The sequence below is a fragment of the Choristoneura fumiferana genome, chromosome 10, assembly GCF_025370935.1.
Source record: "Choristoneura fumiferana chromosome 10, NRCan_CFum_1, whole genome shotgun sequence".
Lineage (NCBI taxonomy): Eukaryota > Metazoa > Arthropoda > Insecta > Lepidoptera > Tortricidae > Choristoneura > Choristoneura fumiferana.
In genome coordinates this window covers 12,134,903-12,152,404 of record NC_133481.1, presented here as the reverse complement: position 1 = coordinate 12,152,404, position 17,502 = coordinate 12,134,903, and the positions used below count along the sequence as shown (strand labels likewise).

At 39.0% G+C, this 17,502-nt stretch overlaps 2 protein-coding genes across 2 annotated transcripts in view; one reads left to right on the top strand and one right to left on the bottom strand.

The window, feature by feature from the left end:
- ry (xanthine dehydrogenase rosy) overlaps positions 1-4,280 on the top strand; it is a 21,604-nt gene extending 17,324 nt beyond the window's left edge. The window contains exons 4-8 of the mRNA XM_074093515.1: positions 47-355; positions 574-911; positions 1,105-1,909; positions 2,050-2,217; positions 2,830-4,280. Coding sequence (XP_073949616.1) covers positions 47-355; positions 574-911; positions 1,105-1,909; positions 2,050-2,217; positions 2,830-2,880 — 1,671 coding nt within the window. The 3' untranslated portion in view covers positions 2,881-4,280. The remainder of the gene's footprint in view (positions 1-46; positions 356-573; positions 912-1,104; positions 1,910-2,049; positions 2,218-2,829) is intronic.
- Positions 3,800-17,502, bottom strand: LOC141431758 (uncharacterized). Its single transcript, XM_074092936.1, has 12 exons — positions 17,307-17,502; positions 15,093-17,228; positions 13,999-14,198; positions 13,594-13,885; positions 13,087-13,283; positions 12,861-12,992; positions 11,418-11,566; positions 10,848-10,949; positions 9,820-10,031; positions 8,250-8,532; positions 7,444-7,559; positions 3,800-5,700 (listed from the first exon to the last, which is right to left on the bottom strand). The coding sequence occupies exons 1-12, from the start codon at positions 17,401-17,403 to the stop codon at positions 5,657-5,659; spliced, it is 3,960 nt and encodes a 1,319-aa protein (XP_073949037.1). The 5' UTR covers positions 17,404-17,502; the 3' UTR covers positions 3,800-5,656.

Here is a 17,502-nt window from a genome sequence, read left to right as displayed (position 1 = left end):
TAATATTCATTTCTTAATTTCAAATCTTCATATTTTATGATTTCAGAAACTCGTGAGCCACGTCATACACGTTCCTATGAATAGAATCGCGTGCCGCGTGAAGCGGATGGGTGGTGGTTTCGGGGGCAAGGAGTCACGAGGTATGCTGGTAGCGTTACCCGTAGCCCTCGCGGCACACAAGCTGCAAAGGCCAGTGCGCTGTATGCTCGATAGAGATGAAGACATGATGATGACTGGCACAAGACATCCCTTTTTGATTAAGTATAAAGTAGCAGCAACGAAAGAAGGTCGAGTGATGGGTGCTATCGTAAATATTTACAACAATGGCGGGTACTCAATTGATCTTTCTGGACCTGTAAGTACACCTACATAAACAACCAACTCAGTGATATATAGAACTTATTGCTCGAAATCTTAGTAATATCGCAAATACGAAAGTAATCATGTTGCCTCTTCTCTTCACGCTTAAATCGCTAAACCGATTTAGATGAAATTTGGTATGCAGATAATTTGAGACGCTGGCAAGGACATAGATAGCGATGTACGAGTAATGATTTTAATTTTATTTCGTAGGTTGTTGAGAGAGCCATGTTCCACTACGAAAACGCGTATTACATTCCAAATGTTGAAGTAACTGCTAATATATGCCGAACAAATCTGCCATCAAACACAGCCTTCCGAGGCTTTGGTGGTCCACAAGGCATGTTTGGAGCTGAGAATATGATCCGAGACGTTGCTGCCAAAGTTGGGAAAAGCGTGGAGGAAATAAGTAGATTAAACCTGTATCAAGAAAATCAGGTAACCCACTACGGCCAAACACTGACGCATTGCACATTACAAAGATGTTGGGATGAATGCGTCGAGAAAAGTAATTTTGCAGAACGAAAATTAAGCATTAAGAACTTTAACAAGTAAGTAAATGCACTTATTAAGTGTTGACTGGTTCCGTACCTCAGCATTGCTGAGCTGCCAGCCCTTTCGGCTAGCTATAATTTTACTTAAACATTAAGTTATGTCCCTGATGTATGTTACCTACAAGTTAATGTATATTACCGAATAAACATTTTCTTTCTTTCTTGATACAATATTTTTCATTCTTTGCAGACAGCATCGCTGGAGAAAGCGTGGTATATCCATAATTCCTACAAAATTCGGCATCGCATTCACAGAAAAGTTACTGAATCAAGCTGGTGCTCTGCTTATTGTCTACGTGGATGGATCAGTGCTCCTCTCCCACGGAGGCACGGAGATGGGCCAGGGACTGCATACCAAAATGATCCAAGTAGCATCGCGGGCTCTCGGCATTGATATATCCAAAATACATATCAGTGATACAGCTACCGATAAGGTACCTAACACATCAGCTACCGCTGCCAGCGCTGGCTCGGATCTTAACGGTATGGCAGTGCTGGAAGCTTGCGAAAAACTTATGAAACGCCTCCAACCATACAAAGAGAAGAATCCTGATGGAAAATGGGAGAACTGGATTTTGGCAGCTTATTTAGACCGAGTTAGTTTATCCGCCACTGGGTTCCACGCTACTCCAGGAATAGGATACGATTTCAAAAAGAACGAAGGAGTCCCTTTCAATTATTTCACATATGGGGTCGCATGTTCAGAAGTTGAAATTGACTGCCTCAGCGGGGATCACCAAGTAATAAGGACAGATATTGTCATGGATTTGGGGGAAAGTATAAATCCTGCCATAGATATCGGGCAGATCGAAGGCGGCTTCGTGCAAGGCCAAGGACTCTTTACAATCGAAGAATTAATTTATTCTCCAAACGGCACGTTGTTCTCTCGGGGTCCTGGGGCGTACAAAATACCTGGATTTGGCGATATTCCTCAGGAATTCAATGTGTCGTTGCTGAAGGGGGCACCGAATCCAAGGGCGGTGTACTCTTCAAAGGTAGGTTTGGATACCCTAATTTGACTTATATACTTAAACCTACTTGAAGACTTTGTCACTGTCTGTGTATTTCTTGTAAATACTTAGGCTTTTATAGTTTCATCTATTGTAATTTCATTTAATTATTGTTTATTTTGTAGGCTGTGGGTGAGCCGCCGTTGTTCCTGGCTTCGTCGGTGTTTTTCGCGATCAAGGAGGCGATTAGTGCAGCGCGCGTGGACGCGGGTGTTCCGGCAGAGTTTTACATGGATGCCCCTGCTACGTCGGCGCGCATACGTATGGCTTGCGAAGACCATATTACTAAAAAGGTATTACCCTTAAAATAGTAAATGGAACTTACTCTTCCCCCGCAAAGTAGTGAGGTTAATTTTAACTTTGCAAAATAAGTAGCCAAAACTGTAGAAGAGAAACAGCGAGTAAGTACAGGCGAAGTAACTATGAATGCTGCTGCTGACCTCGCGATATTTCCTGAATAAAGAATAAAGAAAAATCTGCCATTTAAAAAACAAAAACATAATCTACAAAAAATATTTTTTTAACCACTTCACCGCCAGAGTCATCCAGTCATGCCAGCCAATGGAATGCCTCGCACGCCACGGTCATCTATAGGTACATGACCAACATTTAACCCGAAATTAATCCTTCTACAGTGGAAATAAAGATCAAGATGATTTGTCGCTGGTTTTTCTGTGGCGTACAGAGCACGTCACTTCGTTTGTTGGGTGGCGGTGAAGAGGTTAATTATCGAACCTGCTCACAATTTTTCACCAGAAATGATTGAGAAATGTAACTTGCAGAGGACAGCACGCGGCATTTACAGCTATATATTTTAGCATGTACAGCTATATTATATTTCTATATTGTAAATGACCACAAGTCAATATGTTTTTAAATACTTATCGAACTGCTTCTTCTTTCAGCTCGACCAGCCTCCAAAGGGAAGCTTCGTGCCATGGAACATAGTGCCGTGAACAACCATTGAAATAGTTATTTTCCTAGAAGCATCTGAGATTAAAGATAACTCAAATACGAGATTAACATTGATTGTATTAGTCAGACAATTTTAAAAGACAAATAATCCTGTATAAAATCGATAACACTGTAGGTACTGTTTTTTTATATACAAATCGTGTTACGCATCTGTATTTGAAGCTGTGTCTGAAGCTTTACTGTAAAGCGTAGTTGCAATAGAATATTTTACTATTACTAACATCATTTTAGGCAGTTTGACAGAAAGAAATGGTGATTCTGTGTGCGTTAAACAACATGGCTTCAGGACTACAGGTACCTAACTCGGTTTACTTTTTTAAAGGGCATGCATATTATTACAGTTAGATGTAAATATTTCTTTACTTTAGGCAAAAGGCAACTACTATACAGTATATTTCTTATAATTTATTATGTCGGAATTTATGGCGCTTTTTATGTCAGTATATTTACACATGGTGTACACATTATAAAACCGATGCAAGCTATTTGTTTCGGCAATAATGGCTCTCCAGACTAGAACGAACATTTCATTGATGTAAAGTGGTGCTGACTGACCAGGCAGACCGAGGTTTTGTCAATAATTAGATAATTAAAGATTGTCGAGGACGCCGAAGCACGTAACTTTCATCGGACTATCGTCATTCTATCGTTTTTATGTTGTGAACCTTATGACGATCAGTAAGGATGGTTGTGCTGCTAAATAATACTCATTTGGTTAATAGATAAAAATTATTTACTATAATACATTTTAATAACTAACAAATCAATAAATTAAAATTCAGACGAGGCTAATTCACCAGGATATTATTATTGCTTTAAGTATAAAATCCATTAGGCGATAAGGAACGTTGTTAAAAATAGTTATTTTCAAACAAAGTTTGACTGTAATGTTTGATTTCATTTGCTAAAGCACGCCGATTTTATTGTATTAAAATAATAGTAAAAAAAATGGTTGTACATGATCTAAAGGATGTTGGTGCTTACTTGGCAAACTTGATTTTAAAAACATTGGCAATATCTAATACGAAGATTTCAATTGATTGGAAGCCACAAGTGATGGTAGATAAATTAGTATGGCATTAAAATAGTACGCTGCTTAAGAAAAGTTAATGGGGTAAGGCTCACGAGCGTTTTGCCCGCCCGTTCCAGTGTGTTATGAATATTGACGCATACGAACGATGGCCCGTTTCTACTAATATAAGGATGAATACTTCACTTAAAAAGAGAAACTACTTGTATCAGAAGTTGACGCAAATAGTTATCGTATGCATCAATATTAATAACACACTGTAACGGGCGGGCAAAACGCTTGTGAGCCTTACCCTAACAAGAAAAAGTGTGGAGAGAAATAAAGAATATTAATAACATAGTTTCAAAAAGTGTGTGTTGTTTTATTTAAAATTTAGCGAACTGTACTAACTACCGCAATTATAACTTTTAAAGCATGAAAGGGTGATAGTTTTTATTTGTATTTAAAAATTATTCAACATAATTGGAGTTAAATGGTTACCTATAAAGTTAAATGGCAGTTCGAATTGGAGTTGTGGATAACGCTCTTTTTCGAGGCTTAAAGACTCGAGCCCTTGAGACTCCAGAGTCTTAAAGACTCGACTATATTTGACAACTAAATTGGCTTATTTTACGCGAATGGATGCAAGAAACCGTGTTTGCGGCCTTTGAGTCGTTAAGCCTCGAGAGTCTTTAGGGTTCGACTCTTTAAGCCTTGAAATGAGCGTTTTACACAACACTAGTTCGAAGACATAATTAAAAACAATCATTAAAGCGCTAGGCACGTTATACATAATATGTATTTATCGGCCTGCCATATTCAACTTTTGATAAGTTCAATTACTTTTGCGCATATCTTCTTGAAGCGATAAGTTAAGGTCACATGTTTACATCAGTTTTAGCATATCTTCTTATTTATATGTCTATAATATAAATGGAACTTGATTGGTCTGATATAGGAACCGCAAGAGAAATGTAAGTTTTATTTGTTCGTACAACGCAATAATCAGTGGCGATTTATCATCGGTCCGTTGACCCGAGTACATGCGCAAAAGTAAATAAAACTATCTCTACTTAATAATATTATAATGTAAACAACCTTGCCTATGTCTGACCCTTAAAGCCTCTCCTCCCTTATGTATTTAATTTATTCTTTGCATTAATAAGCTCACATAACACCAAACTTACAACAACCAGGAAATTAATTAACATCTAATGACGGATACATTGGTCAGAACAAAATTTTAAACGTATTAAATGCGCGTCGAATTTAAAGGGTTCCGTAACATTGGACAATTGTCACATTGGCCAAAGTACTTAGTGCACGTTCGTGTGTTTACACCTAAATTAAAAAGTGAGAGATGAGACAGCAGTTTTTAGCCTCCAACGCAAAAAGAGGGGTGGTATAAGTTTGACCACTATGTGTGTCTGTCTGTGACACCGTAGCTCTTAAATGGGTGAACCGATTTGAATGTTTTCTAGCGATGGTTCTTAGATATGTTCTATCAAAATCGGTTCAGCCGTTTTTGAGATATTGAACTTTGAAGTGACAATGTCGGGGGTTTTCCAACAAGGTCCCGTTTGCACTCCACTGACACGGAACCCTAAGAAAACGGCATCTACATAAAAAAGTCTCGAATTATGTGAGCAATACTTATCTACAATTAAAAATACAGTTTGGCATTTCATAAACTCAGCAAAGTAAGATCAAGTTTTGCTTTACTATGTAATGTATTAGATACCGTTATTTCACTTGTCTGATTCGGATGAACAACCCGACCCTGAGCTTGGTCCTGAAAACAAATTAAATTTCATTTTATAAGGATTCTACTTTGATACTAAGAATGTTAGTTTTCTAGTGTTGGGTGTTTATTTACTTTGGAACTAGGTCAATTAGCATCAAGTGTCTTATAGAATGACTGTGTCTATTTCTATGTGATAGGTGCGCACAGTCTAAACGTAAAATGTAATTACAGTTTTCAATGAACTGACATTTTTGTGTTAAACACATGGTTAAGTTAACGATTTAAGTTTTTTTATGTAACACAAAAAGGGTAAATTGTTCGAGTATTCACAACTTTACAAAATATATAGACTCAAGACTGTTAAACAAGAAAAAATCTCGTGTTGTGAGATAGAATGTGTTTATTAAGACCTCGAACAGAGATAGCGACATTAGCTCTGAGAAGCTTTATCAACATAGTGTAAGAACAGATAATGTCACGTCAGATAAGTCATAAGGTTAAGTGCCTTGTCACAGTTACTACGAAGATTACGTATTACAGATTGTTCAACAGTACGAAAATAAGCAAAAGAAAACAGGTCGTCCTTTATGTAGTGGACATTAGTGGCTTGTCATGATATTTTTATGTAGTTGTACCTCCGCAAAAATAAACAGAATAAATAGAAAAAAAATATGTAACAGTAAGTGAAAATAGAATTCAAAATTGCGCCACTACCGGTTTTATAATAACAGACCAATTTTCTATCAAGATTAACGTTAGATTTAAAGAAATAAATAGTGGCTAGATTCCTAAAACTATTTAATTAGTTTGTCAGTTAGATGTTCAAAAAATATCAGCACATATTTTTTATTTTGTCAATTGAACAAAAAAATATGTAGATATATAGCCAAGGTTTCTTAAAGTGGGGTCTAGGGACCCCTTGGGGGTCCGTAGCATATGTATCAGAGGTCCGCAGTAGGCCAGTCTGTAAACATATTTATTAGGAAATTTCCAAAAATATGTTTTGACAGGGGTCCTTGTAATGTTTAACTTGTGAAAGTGGTCCGTGACTGAAAAGTTTAAGAAAGAGCCGGTTAAATTTCTGTGTGAGACGTCATACATACGTACACTTTAATTTGACGCGCTTCATCTTTGTAATTTTTTGTTTAATTGGCAAAAGAAAAAATACGTGTCCCATATTATAGTATGATAACTAGCTTTAGCCCGCGGCTTCGCCCGCGTGGAATTCGGTTATTGCGCGCTGCTCCCTCGGGAACTGTGCATTTTTTCGGGATAAAAAGTAGCCTATGTCACTCTCTGGCCCATAAACTATCTCTATGCCAAAAATCACGTCGATCCGTCACTCCGTTTCGAAAGAAAGAAAGACGGAAAAACATACAAAAACACACACTTTCGCATTTATAATATTAGTATGGAAGTATGGATATTGAAAAATCTAACTGACAGACTCAACAGTTCTTTTTTTACCCAAGAATCTACCCGATTGAGTTAGCTAGCGAGTGGCGTTACAGTTAATTCTTACCATAAATCTATGGGAGAAATGCGTTTTGACCGGACATAAAAAGGATGTTCATCGAGTTGGTGGTGTCATATCCTCCATTATTTATTTTAATTACCTACTTTTAGTTAACATTAATGCACAGTCCCAAGACCTCGCAATGACCCACTGACCTAAAAACGACTTATACGTATTTAGGGACTGGTAAAGCGTAACCAGATGAGTGGAAGGAGGGAAGGCATTTGCCCAGCAGTGACACACCGTATAGGCTATTAAAAAAAGCGTAATCATACCTGAGTGTGAATATCTGCGGCGTCGACGCGGCTGCCTCGAGGGGCTGTCCGAATTATATTCGGTTTCCGTGTCCGCTGGTCCGTTGCGTGCTCGCGACCCGCGCCCTTCCTCGTACCTGCAAGATGAGATGCTAAGCAGTTGAAGACAAATGGGGTGTATCATTGGCGTGCAGTGGATCAATTTCAGAGCAGTTTGCGTTTCTTCTTCTTTTTTCTTATTTTTGTTGAGGCTTTGAACACTCCAGGTGATCATATCAGCCTCATGGGTGTTCGCTCATTTTCTTACACAAGGGACATATCAAAAAAGTGGTATATGTAAATGTCTTTGTCAGATGTTGGCTCTGAAAGCCAACAATTGACCTGGCCATTGTGCATGGGACCCAAACCGCCAAGAACTCTTCTTCTCACGTCTGGATTCCGAACACATTTCAACAATTTGTTTGCGTTTGTAGGCAACACTAGCACTGCCACTCTCAATGCACGCTATAGGGGTCTATAGTCATGGCTTCCGTGGTCGCTGAGAATATCTAACGTTTCACAAGGCTACACTACGGCTTGCTAAGGGTGGCATTATAAAGTCTATGTGTATTTTTTCTATTTAGGGTTTCGTAGTCCTACAAGGAACTCTTTTAGTTTCCACACATCCTTCCGTTCATCCGCAGCTTTACTTAAAGACTGCTAGCGCTGGAGATCTATATTAACCACGCCGTCAAAATGGCGTATCTCTAGACGTAAAGTGGGCATAATTTTCTCGTCTAACTAAATCCATAGTCGTTGCGTTTAGAATAATAATAAAATAAATTCACCTATCTCTGGACCGTCGCCTCGACCGCGGCGAGTATACTTTGCGCCGGTCTGGCGAATATTTTCTATCGGACGTCCGACGATCCGGAGAGTATTTCCGATCAGAGGTCCGCCGGTCCGGCGAGTATTTTCTATCGGACGGCCGCCGAGGCGGCGAGTATCGGCTCTCTGGCGAGTACCGGCTCTCGGGCGAGTACCGGCTTTCCGGGGAATAGCGGCTCTCCGGCGAATAGCGTCGGTCGTATCTGGAATTATTAAGAATATATCCACGTGAGTCCTCGTGGACTTTATAAAGAACAAATTAACACTAAGAATGACGGCCGAAACCATCAGCCAAATATGTGGTCTAGGTACCACCTTAAAGTTGATTTCAATTACATAATGTGAACAATATAGTGAACTATTATATAAATAAGTTTTAGATATCATCATAGGAGAGGCCTATAACCAGGGTCGTGTACCATAAATTTTCACTGCGGTGACGGCGGGGCAAGCTGCCCTAGATTCGCAAAAGAGGAGGGGCCGGAGCGGCAGGTTTACCCGTGATGACATATGGAGGCGCAGCTAGCTATGGAGACAGCTATGCTCGGAGTTTCTCTACGGGATCGAATATGAAATGAGGCGATACGTAGAACGAGGGTCACCGTCATAGGCAAGCGAATTAGCTTGTTGAAGTGGCAATGGGCTCGCCATATAGCACGGAGAGCGGATGGCCCTTGGGGCCGAAAAGTTCTCGAACCACGGATCGGCAAGCGCAGCGTAGGACGTCCACCAACGAGATGGATGGATGTTCTGGTTAAAATTCCCGTAGGGATTACATCATGGTACTTTATTGACGATTGCGATATAATAATAATAAATAATAAATATCACGGGACAATTCACACCAATTGACCTAGTCCCAAAGTAAGCTTAGCAAAGCTTGTGTTATGGGTACTAAGCAAAGGATAAATATAATTATATAGATATAGATACATACTTAAATACATATTAAACACTCAAGACCCGAGAACAAACATTCGTATTTTTCATAGAAATATCTGCCCCGACACGGGAATCGAACCCGGGACCTCAAGCTTCGTAGTCAGGTTCTCTAACCACTAGGCCATCTGGTCGTCTAAGATATATACACAGTGCCAAATTTCGTAACTCCATACCCAGCTATGGAGACTTTGATTTTATCTCGATCCCGCGGGAGCATGGGGTGTTCAAAATTATTGTGTTTATTGGGAAAAAATGCAAATAAAAATGCAGTCTATGGCGTGGATTGAGTAAGCAGCATCCGAAGACAGCGCTAGTGCTGGTGGCGCCCAAGTTTGTACGGTCAGGTTTAGGTTAGGATTAGGGTCTCCACGTATCTATCGACGCGGTATCGCCAAAAGCCGATAGAAAAAAGCTTTATATCTACGCAATAAAAGTGAAAAAGACGTCGACGCATCAGCAGGCGACGGCCGAGCCGATCCAAGCCGAACCATCCCTTTTTAGCTCTTATTGCGTGGACTTAAAGCTTTTTTCTATCGGATTTTGCAGATTCCGCGTCGTTAGATGTGGGGAGACCGTTAGGGTACTGACGTGCATGGGGCGAGGCGGCGCCCTCGGCGCGCGTGACGGCGGCGAGGCGGCGACGCAGCGCGGCCGCGTCATCTTTAGCCGCGTCAGCGTCGCGCCGCGCCGCGCGCGCCTCGAGCCACGCCGCGTGCGCGCGCGCCTCCAGCTCGCCCACCGCCGCGCGACGCGCCGACTCCTGTTCTGCTAGCTCCAGCGTGAGTGCGTCGCATTTTTCCCTGTTGTTATGGAAAAAAAGTTATTAATTTATTGTATAACTCTTTATTGTACCTAAATAAAACATATGAAAATATACTGTGCGACAAAAACATAGCCTCTAAATGTATGCACAAACAGGTAATTTTGTACGTAAAGTGGGCCAAATTTTGTGCCGCTGAGTATACATACATAGCAATGTAAATACATAGTAAATGTATACATTTGACGATCCTTTTGTGAATTTCTTATAATTACCTGACACGTGTTTAGAATGTATTTTTTCAAAAGGTAATAATTAATTTATCTAATCTATCTATCTTTCTATCATCATCTCATAGACACTACGGCGTGTATTGAGTAGGCAGCGCTCTTGCGGGTGGCGCGCTGCTGCGGCGCAATCTACCAACCAACTGTCTACCCTGGAATCGAACCAACCCTGCTACACCATATTTATAGAACAGTCGTTCTTAACTTAGGCCGCGGACCACTGGTGGTCCCTGGAAGAACTCGAAGTGGTCAGCGAAGCCATCAACAACGAATTGGCAAAACGACGCCCCAGTCAAGTAACGGTCGCAACCGTTCATTCATTTACATACAATTTTATTTTTACCGTATATTACCTTCAAACAGTTGGTGGTCCATGGCAAGACAGAAATTCTGTCAAATGGTCCCTCCTAACTAAAAGGTTAAGGTTAACTTAAGAACCGCTGATATAGAACGATAGTAGAAAGAGACATCCAGACAGTACATCCTCATCTGGTGGGAGTATAGGAGTAAAAAGTAGTGTATGCCTTATTCTCGAGATTCAGTTACGTATTATGGAATGTTGCACTCACTTAAATCGTTGAACTTCCTGCTGCATTAGCTCAATTTTCTCTACCGTACTAGCAGATTCGCCTTGCTTGCTCAGCCAAAGTGATTCTTTGGCGCTAAGTTCTCTGAAATAAATCACATTTACTTTTAGGGGCTGTTTCATTGTAATAAATAAAACAAAAATAAAATGTTCATTCTTTAAGTATCTCGCAAAGATTTTTTTGTGAACAACTAGCGGTTTCAGAATTAATGTTATTGTCAAAAATACTGCGTCTTGCTATAACTATAGGACTGTTATGTTAAGTGACCTTGAATGCCAAAATCTTAACCGTTTTAGATAGGTACCATCAGCCAAGTAAGTGGTCTATCAATTTTTAAACAAGTTCCTTTCAAATAAATATGTCGCTAAAGTCGATCTTTCAAGTTGACAGACATATCTATTGGCATTGTTGTTTTATGACATGCAAACGATTATCAAATTTAGGGCGGTAGACCACATATTTGGCTGATGGTACCTGGAAAGGCAGGAAGCAAGAAATGGGAAAACTGGACATAAAACAGTAGAATGTTGTCTTTAGGGACAGTGTACTTACTTCAAAAGTTCCCCCTCTCTTTCCTGGAAGTATTTGCCGAGTACTTCCAGCCTGGTGAGGGCCTCGGTGGCCTGTTGGCCGGAAGTGCGCATCGACTCTTGCGAATTCTGTAGCTCTTCGGACAGCCGCACGCGCTCCTTGTGTTCGATCTGAGTTGAAAAGGGATAATACTTAGTAAAATAGCAATCCATAGTCATCAACATCATCATCAATTCATCATTATATCAGCCATAGGACGTCCACTGTTGCACATAGACCTCCCCCATATACCTTCAGTTGGTCCGGTTGGAAGCGGCCTGCATCCACCGTGAACCTGCGACCTTAATCTCGTCGGTGGACGTCCTACGCTGCGCTTGCCGATCGGCGGCATCCATTGTATTTTTTTTAAATATGACTTTTCTGTATACCAAGGATGCTGGTGTTTCTTGTTTCTTGCCTCATTAATCAAATAATCCGAATGCTAAATAATACAATACAATACAAAGACTCTTTATTGTACACCAGACATAGTAAGCGATACAGAAAACAGATACACAGAAAAAAAATATTACAAGGAATAATATTACGAAGAAATAATAATTTGTATGGTACGAGTAGGTAAAGGACCAATGCCTTCGGTATTAAACGCGGGTTTCTGCTGTCGGTGTTTTTTTTTTTACATAAAACTGACCCGTTATTGACCCTATCTCGCCTGATGAAAAGTGGAGATCAGGCCAAAGGTGCATCCCACGTATGGTGGTTTTGTAACTGGTTTTATATAGCTATTGATTGCGAAGAAATTATACAACAAAAGGGAAAACGAAAAAAAATAAAAGAGAAAACCGGCCAACGCACGGACAACATAGTGCTCCTTTTTGTTTCTTTTCTTTTGAGATACGGAACCCGAATAATTAAAATTAAACAAAACTTGATTTTATATTCTTTTTTTCATGGTTGTGGGCGCCTGAACCTTAATTGGTCTTAGAAGGAGACATTACTTTATGCACTTGCACTTGTGCATAAAAGGTCATTTTATGTCGCCTAGATCCCGTATAAATACGAAGTATACGCACAAAAACATAAAAAAAAATAAAAGTTGTTTATTCTGAAATAGTGTATCCACACTAACCACATTAACTTAACCATTCGATCGAATACAATAGAAGACATGATTTGATAAATCGGAAGTATTGTGTTCTAAGTTTACACAGGTGGTATATTTATCATCACTCTTTAATAAATTAGTGAAATACGCACAATATTTTACTCGGAATAATATGATTGCAATCCCCTAGCTGGGTTCACAATTTAATAGTCCTCACTACGCGAGATATTTTTTATTTTATTTGATTAAGATGTTAATAAAAATCATACAAATGTGATGCAGATGGAAATAGCATTAATTTCGATGTAAGGGCACGTTTAAACAAATCGCAAGCAATTTTATTAATTAATTAACCTTACCTCAAACTTGCTCTCAAATGTATGCTTCTCTTCCAAAGCCTTGGCCAGTTTGGCTTTTATTTCGGTGTGATCTATCAACGATGAAGCATCAATATTTGACTTAGATCCACTCTTCAATTCTCTAATGACATCCTGAAATAGTAAAATGAATGAGTTATTGTCGGGGTTGAGTTATGGCTTATGAGATTTGCTCAGCAGGTATAGACTAGAAAAAAAAAAAAATTACCTTCAGAGCTGTTACTTCATGGCTCTGAATTTGAATAGTATTGTTGGCCTCTGCCAACAATCGGTTGATTTCTTCTAATTGTTTCTTTTGTTTTCTAGATTCATCCGAAGCTGCCTCGGCCGAGACAAATTTTAATTGGAAATTGTCCCTCTCTCGACTGACTGAAATTAATTCTTCTTCGAAAGCTTCAATTTTACCTGTAGACAAGGAAGTGACTTTTAATTAAACTACTCAAATACCTACCTAAATTGTTAAATATATTACTCAAATGAAGACACCCAATGAATAATGATACATGTGGTATGAGTTTCAGACAGATTAACAACACACAGATATATAACAATTTACTTTCTTTAAATGGTAGCTTACAATAAGGATAATAGGTTATATAGATAGTGATTTGGCGTTTAACTTTTGTCCTTTTGCCAACAATCAATTCAAGCAACAAAAAAAAATGTAAGCATCTCAATTTATACTTATTTCTATTTGAATAATGATGCTACTTACTATTCAGTTCAGCTATATGCTCTTCAGAATGAGCTCTCTCCCCTAAGAGCTCACTAAGAGTATTTTCTACCTCACTCAGAGTGTTCTGCAGCTCCCCTGCAGTATTCTCTGACACTCTCAATAACTTCTCATTATCATCTAATGACTTCCGAAGCCTCTCATTCTGAGCCTTCAGCTCTTCAATTTCTTCCTTCAATGATTGCACCATATCATCCATGCCAAAGGAATTGTCTTCAATGCCGGCAAGCTTCGACTTAGTAGTTGCAAGTTCCTCTTTGAGGATTTCACACTCCTGGTTAAACAACAAGAACATTATTTATTTAAAGAATATAAAGAGGCCAAGGAGTTTCCAGCCAGCCAGCCAGTTATAAATTATAAATATGTACATTGTATTTTATATCCTACCTTTGTAGAGAAAAGTAAATCCCTTTGCAATGAATTGATTGTACCAATGAGTTGGCCATCCCGTCTTTTGTTATCAATGTAGTAGTACCCCAGTGTGAATAACAGGACAGAGCTAGCAGTTGTCAATAAAAATGTAAGAAAGCGGTTGTTTTGATCCTTAGAAGTGCCATCACAGTACTCGTCCGTGAAACATGTGTCTCCTGCAATATAACATAGCCAATATTTTTTATAATGATCAGAAAGTTATAAGGAAAAATTATTAAAATTTACACTTATTGCATCTTTTGCAGGTATTTCAATATTGTAATTAAATTGAAACATGACTCATGGATATTAAAAATCAATGTCATGCTAATATTGATAGTAAAAAAGATTATGATAAATCACAGAGAACTGAACAATATAAGATAAGAAAAGTCTGGTACGACAATAAAAAGAAGTGAATGGATGAAAGTTTTTTTTTTTATTCAACTGGATGGCAAACGAGCAAGTAAGAGATCACCACCGCCCATAAACATCTGCAACACCAGGGGTATTGCAGATGCGTTGCCAACCTAGAGGCCTAAGATGGGATACCTCAAGTGCCAGTAATTTCACCGGCTGTCTTACTCTCCACGCCGAAACACAACAGTGCAAGCACTGCTGCTCCACGGCAGGATTCATATTAAATGTTGCTATGATTTCTTTGGCAGATTGATAGGATGTCAACATGACATTAGTAGCACATAGGCTCCACCCTGGCATGTCATTCAGTTTCCTTGACTGTATAAAATTGTTGCCACATTCAACCATTTAAAGTTAAAAATGTGACAGTTAATGAGAAAGCAGTACACTCATTTCATTGTTGTTGTGATTGCCCTGGGCATTTTCACAAAAAAGTGTACCTTTTCTTTTTTGTGCAATTTTGGAAAAAATATGTTTTTTTCTACTCAGAATCAAGAGCACAATCGATTCAGATAGTTCAAAAAAAATAGTTTTGTGACTTTATTTTCTTACACTCACTATGGGCGTCACATTCTGTATGAAGGTACACTCAGGACATTTTGTATGAAGTTTTTTTGTATGAAAACGCCCCTGCTATTAAGGTTACTTACCAGGAGATGCAAATAGGGCACTTGAGTCTGATTTAGTTCCCATTACAGAGTAATAAGTTGATAAAAAGTAATTGAAATATGAGAAGCTATCAGCTTGTCTTTGGTTTTCACTCTGGTCAGTATTATAAATACTTTCTATTGCTGGTTTTTCAGCATTCGTTGGCCACAAATCAATTAGACTTGTGTATAACTTTGATAGAAAACCAGGACCATCTGTTACTGGTGATGGTATAGTATCAGGCACTTGTGTTGATTTTAAATAGTCATCCAAGTCCAACATAATTGGTGCTTCCGGAGTCTCTGTTGTGCTTTGTTCATGTAGGGATTGTGTTGTTTCTGTGCTAGGTGGTACTGAGACAGATTCTGTAGTAGATTCTGCATTACCATAATTGTATTGTTCAGTTGTGGTTTCTTGTGGTGGTGTAGCAGTAGTTGAACTGGCATAACTGTAAGGTCCTGTTGCAGGTTCTTGACTTGAAGGTGTGCTTGTTGATTCTATACTAGCATGACTCTGTTGTTCTGTTGTTTCTGCACTAATTGGGGACTTGGTTGTTTCTGTACTAGGGTAATTGTATTGTCCGGTTGTAGAATCCTGATTTAAATGAGTATTTGTAATTTCAGAACTACCATAATTGTAAGACTCTGTTGTTGATTCTTGGTAAACTGGTGCCTTGGTAGTTTCTGTATTACCATAATGGTATTGCCCTGTTGTATAATCTTGATTTAAAGGACTTTTTGTGGTTTCAGAACTGCCATAGTTGTAATGGTCTGGTGTAGAACCTTGATAAGGAATACTAGTACTTTCAGAACTAGTATAAGTATTTGGCTGTGAATATGTATTCTCAGCTGAATTAGGGTAGTTATATGTATTACTTATGGGTGCCTCAGTTGATTGATATGTGGTTTCAGATGAACTCTGAGAAAATGCACTGCCTGTTATTGTTTCAACTTGTTGATAGTGGGGAGGATTAGTTTGTCCAGTGGAATAGCTATATGCAGATCCTGTTGTATATGCATAGGTTGGAGTTTCTGTTGTGGGAGCATTGTAAACTATTCCTTCATTTGGAACTGCTCCTGTTGTCGATCCTTCTGGGTACCCACTGGTACTTGGGTAATATTGCTGGGCTGTATTGCCTTGGTAGTGTGCTTGATTGGCATTGTAATCATAATTCTGGTTATTTGGCCCATATGCCCCATTGCCATATTGTGACGGCAGTGGGACTTGTGGTTGAGGGTTTTGATTGTTAATATTATAATCAGGTACATGGTAATTAACAGTAGATGGCATTGGTGGGAGTTGAGTATTAGAATCGGTATTTACATTAGCACTGGTTAAGATACTATGTTCTGTACTAATTTTATCAGTACTAGTTTCATACGACTGTGTGGTGGTGCTATCTACATTGGTACTAGATGGTGTTGAAGTATTTTGATCTGAATTTTCAGCAGGTTTAGGTTGATCTAGACTTTGCTGTACATAGTCAACTTTTTGTACGGATTTAGGATCAGCAGCATCAGTTGTGCTGGCAGTGAGTGCTTGTGGCTGTGGGAGAGATTCCGGAACTGAAATTGCAGGGAGCTCTGGGTTTGTGTTTACTATAGGTTTACTATCTAGAGGCTTTTCTGTAGTGCCAGCAGATTGGTCATTATTTCCTATGGCTGTGGGATTTAAAACACTTTGGTCCGATTTATTCTCATTGCTATTTTGGCTAGGAGCACTTTCCACTTTTTTTTCACTGGAAGCATTATCATCAGTATTCATTATTGGTGCAGAATCCTGTTGGGGTGCATTTGGTGATTGGGCATCAACATCTTGATGGGCACTGGTAGGAGTAGACTCGGTAGTATAAATAGTGGTACCATCAACAACCTCGTGAGCCTGTTGCACTTTGTTCGGTTGTACTTTAGGATTTTGCGGCAGCGGCACAATTTCTTCTGGTATCTTAATCACTTTAGACTCTCTTAAAAACTTTGAGCTAACAAAACCTTTCTTTCCATTGATAACAGCGTACCATAAATCTTCGTTAGTACCCGCTGATTTCATGTAAATCATTGCTTCAGAGTTGGTCCGAAACGAAATAAGATCGTCATCAGGGCTGCTGTAACTCAAGAGTGTCTTTGCCTTGGATATGGGTTCTGAAATGGAAGTACCAGTGTTAAGAAAGTAACATATTTGTGCTAGAAAAACTCACTTTCATCGAGCTAGACACTCACCGCTACATTCCTTGTTAACGCAATACACTTTATCTGGCCGCCTACAGTAATATAATGAGACTAGTAACATAAATAATACAACTCTTAATAAAATCATTCTGGCATCGTTACATGCAAATTTCTAGTTAGATTATTTTATATTATTTCATATAAAATTCACAAGATGTTTAGCCACATCATCTGTCAAGTCGTTCGA

Excerpts from the sequence above, each read along its gene's own strand:
- LOC141431758 (XM_074092936.1), bottom strand. The coding sequence starts at position 17,403 with ATGATTTTATTAAGAGTTGTATTATTTATGTTACTAGTCTCATTATAT. Across the intron at positions 10,032-10,847 it reads CAGGAAGTTCAACGATTTAA|GGAAAAATGCGACGCACTCA; the intron begins GTGAGTGCAACA and ends CCATAACAACAG. Across the intron at positions 8,533-9,819 it reads CGCCGCCTCGCCCCATGCAC|TCCACGAGGACTCACGTGGA; the intron begins GTCAGTACCCTA and ends TTCTTTATAAAG.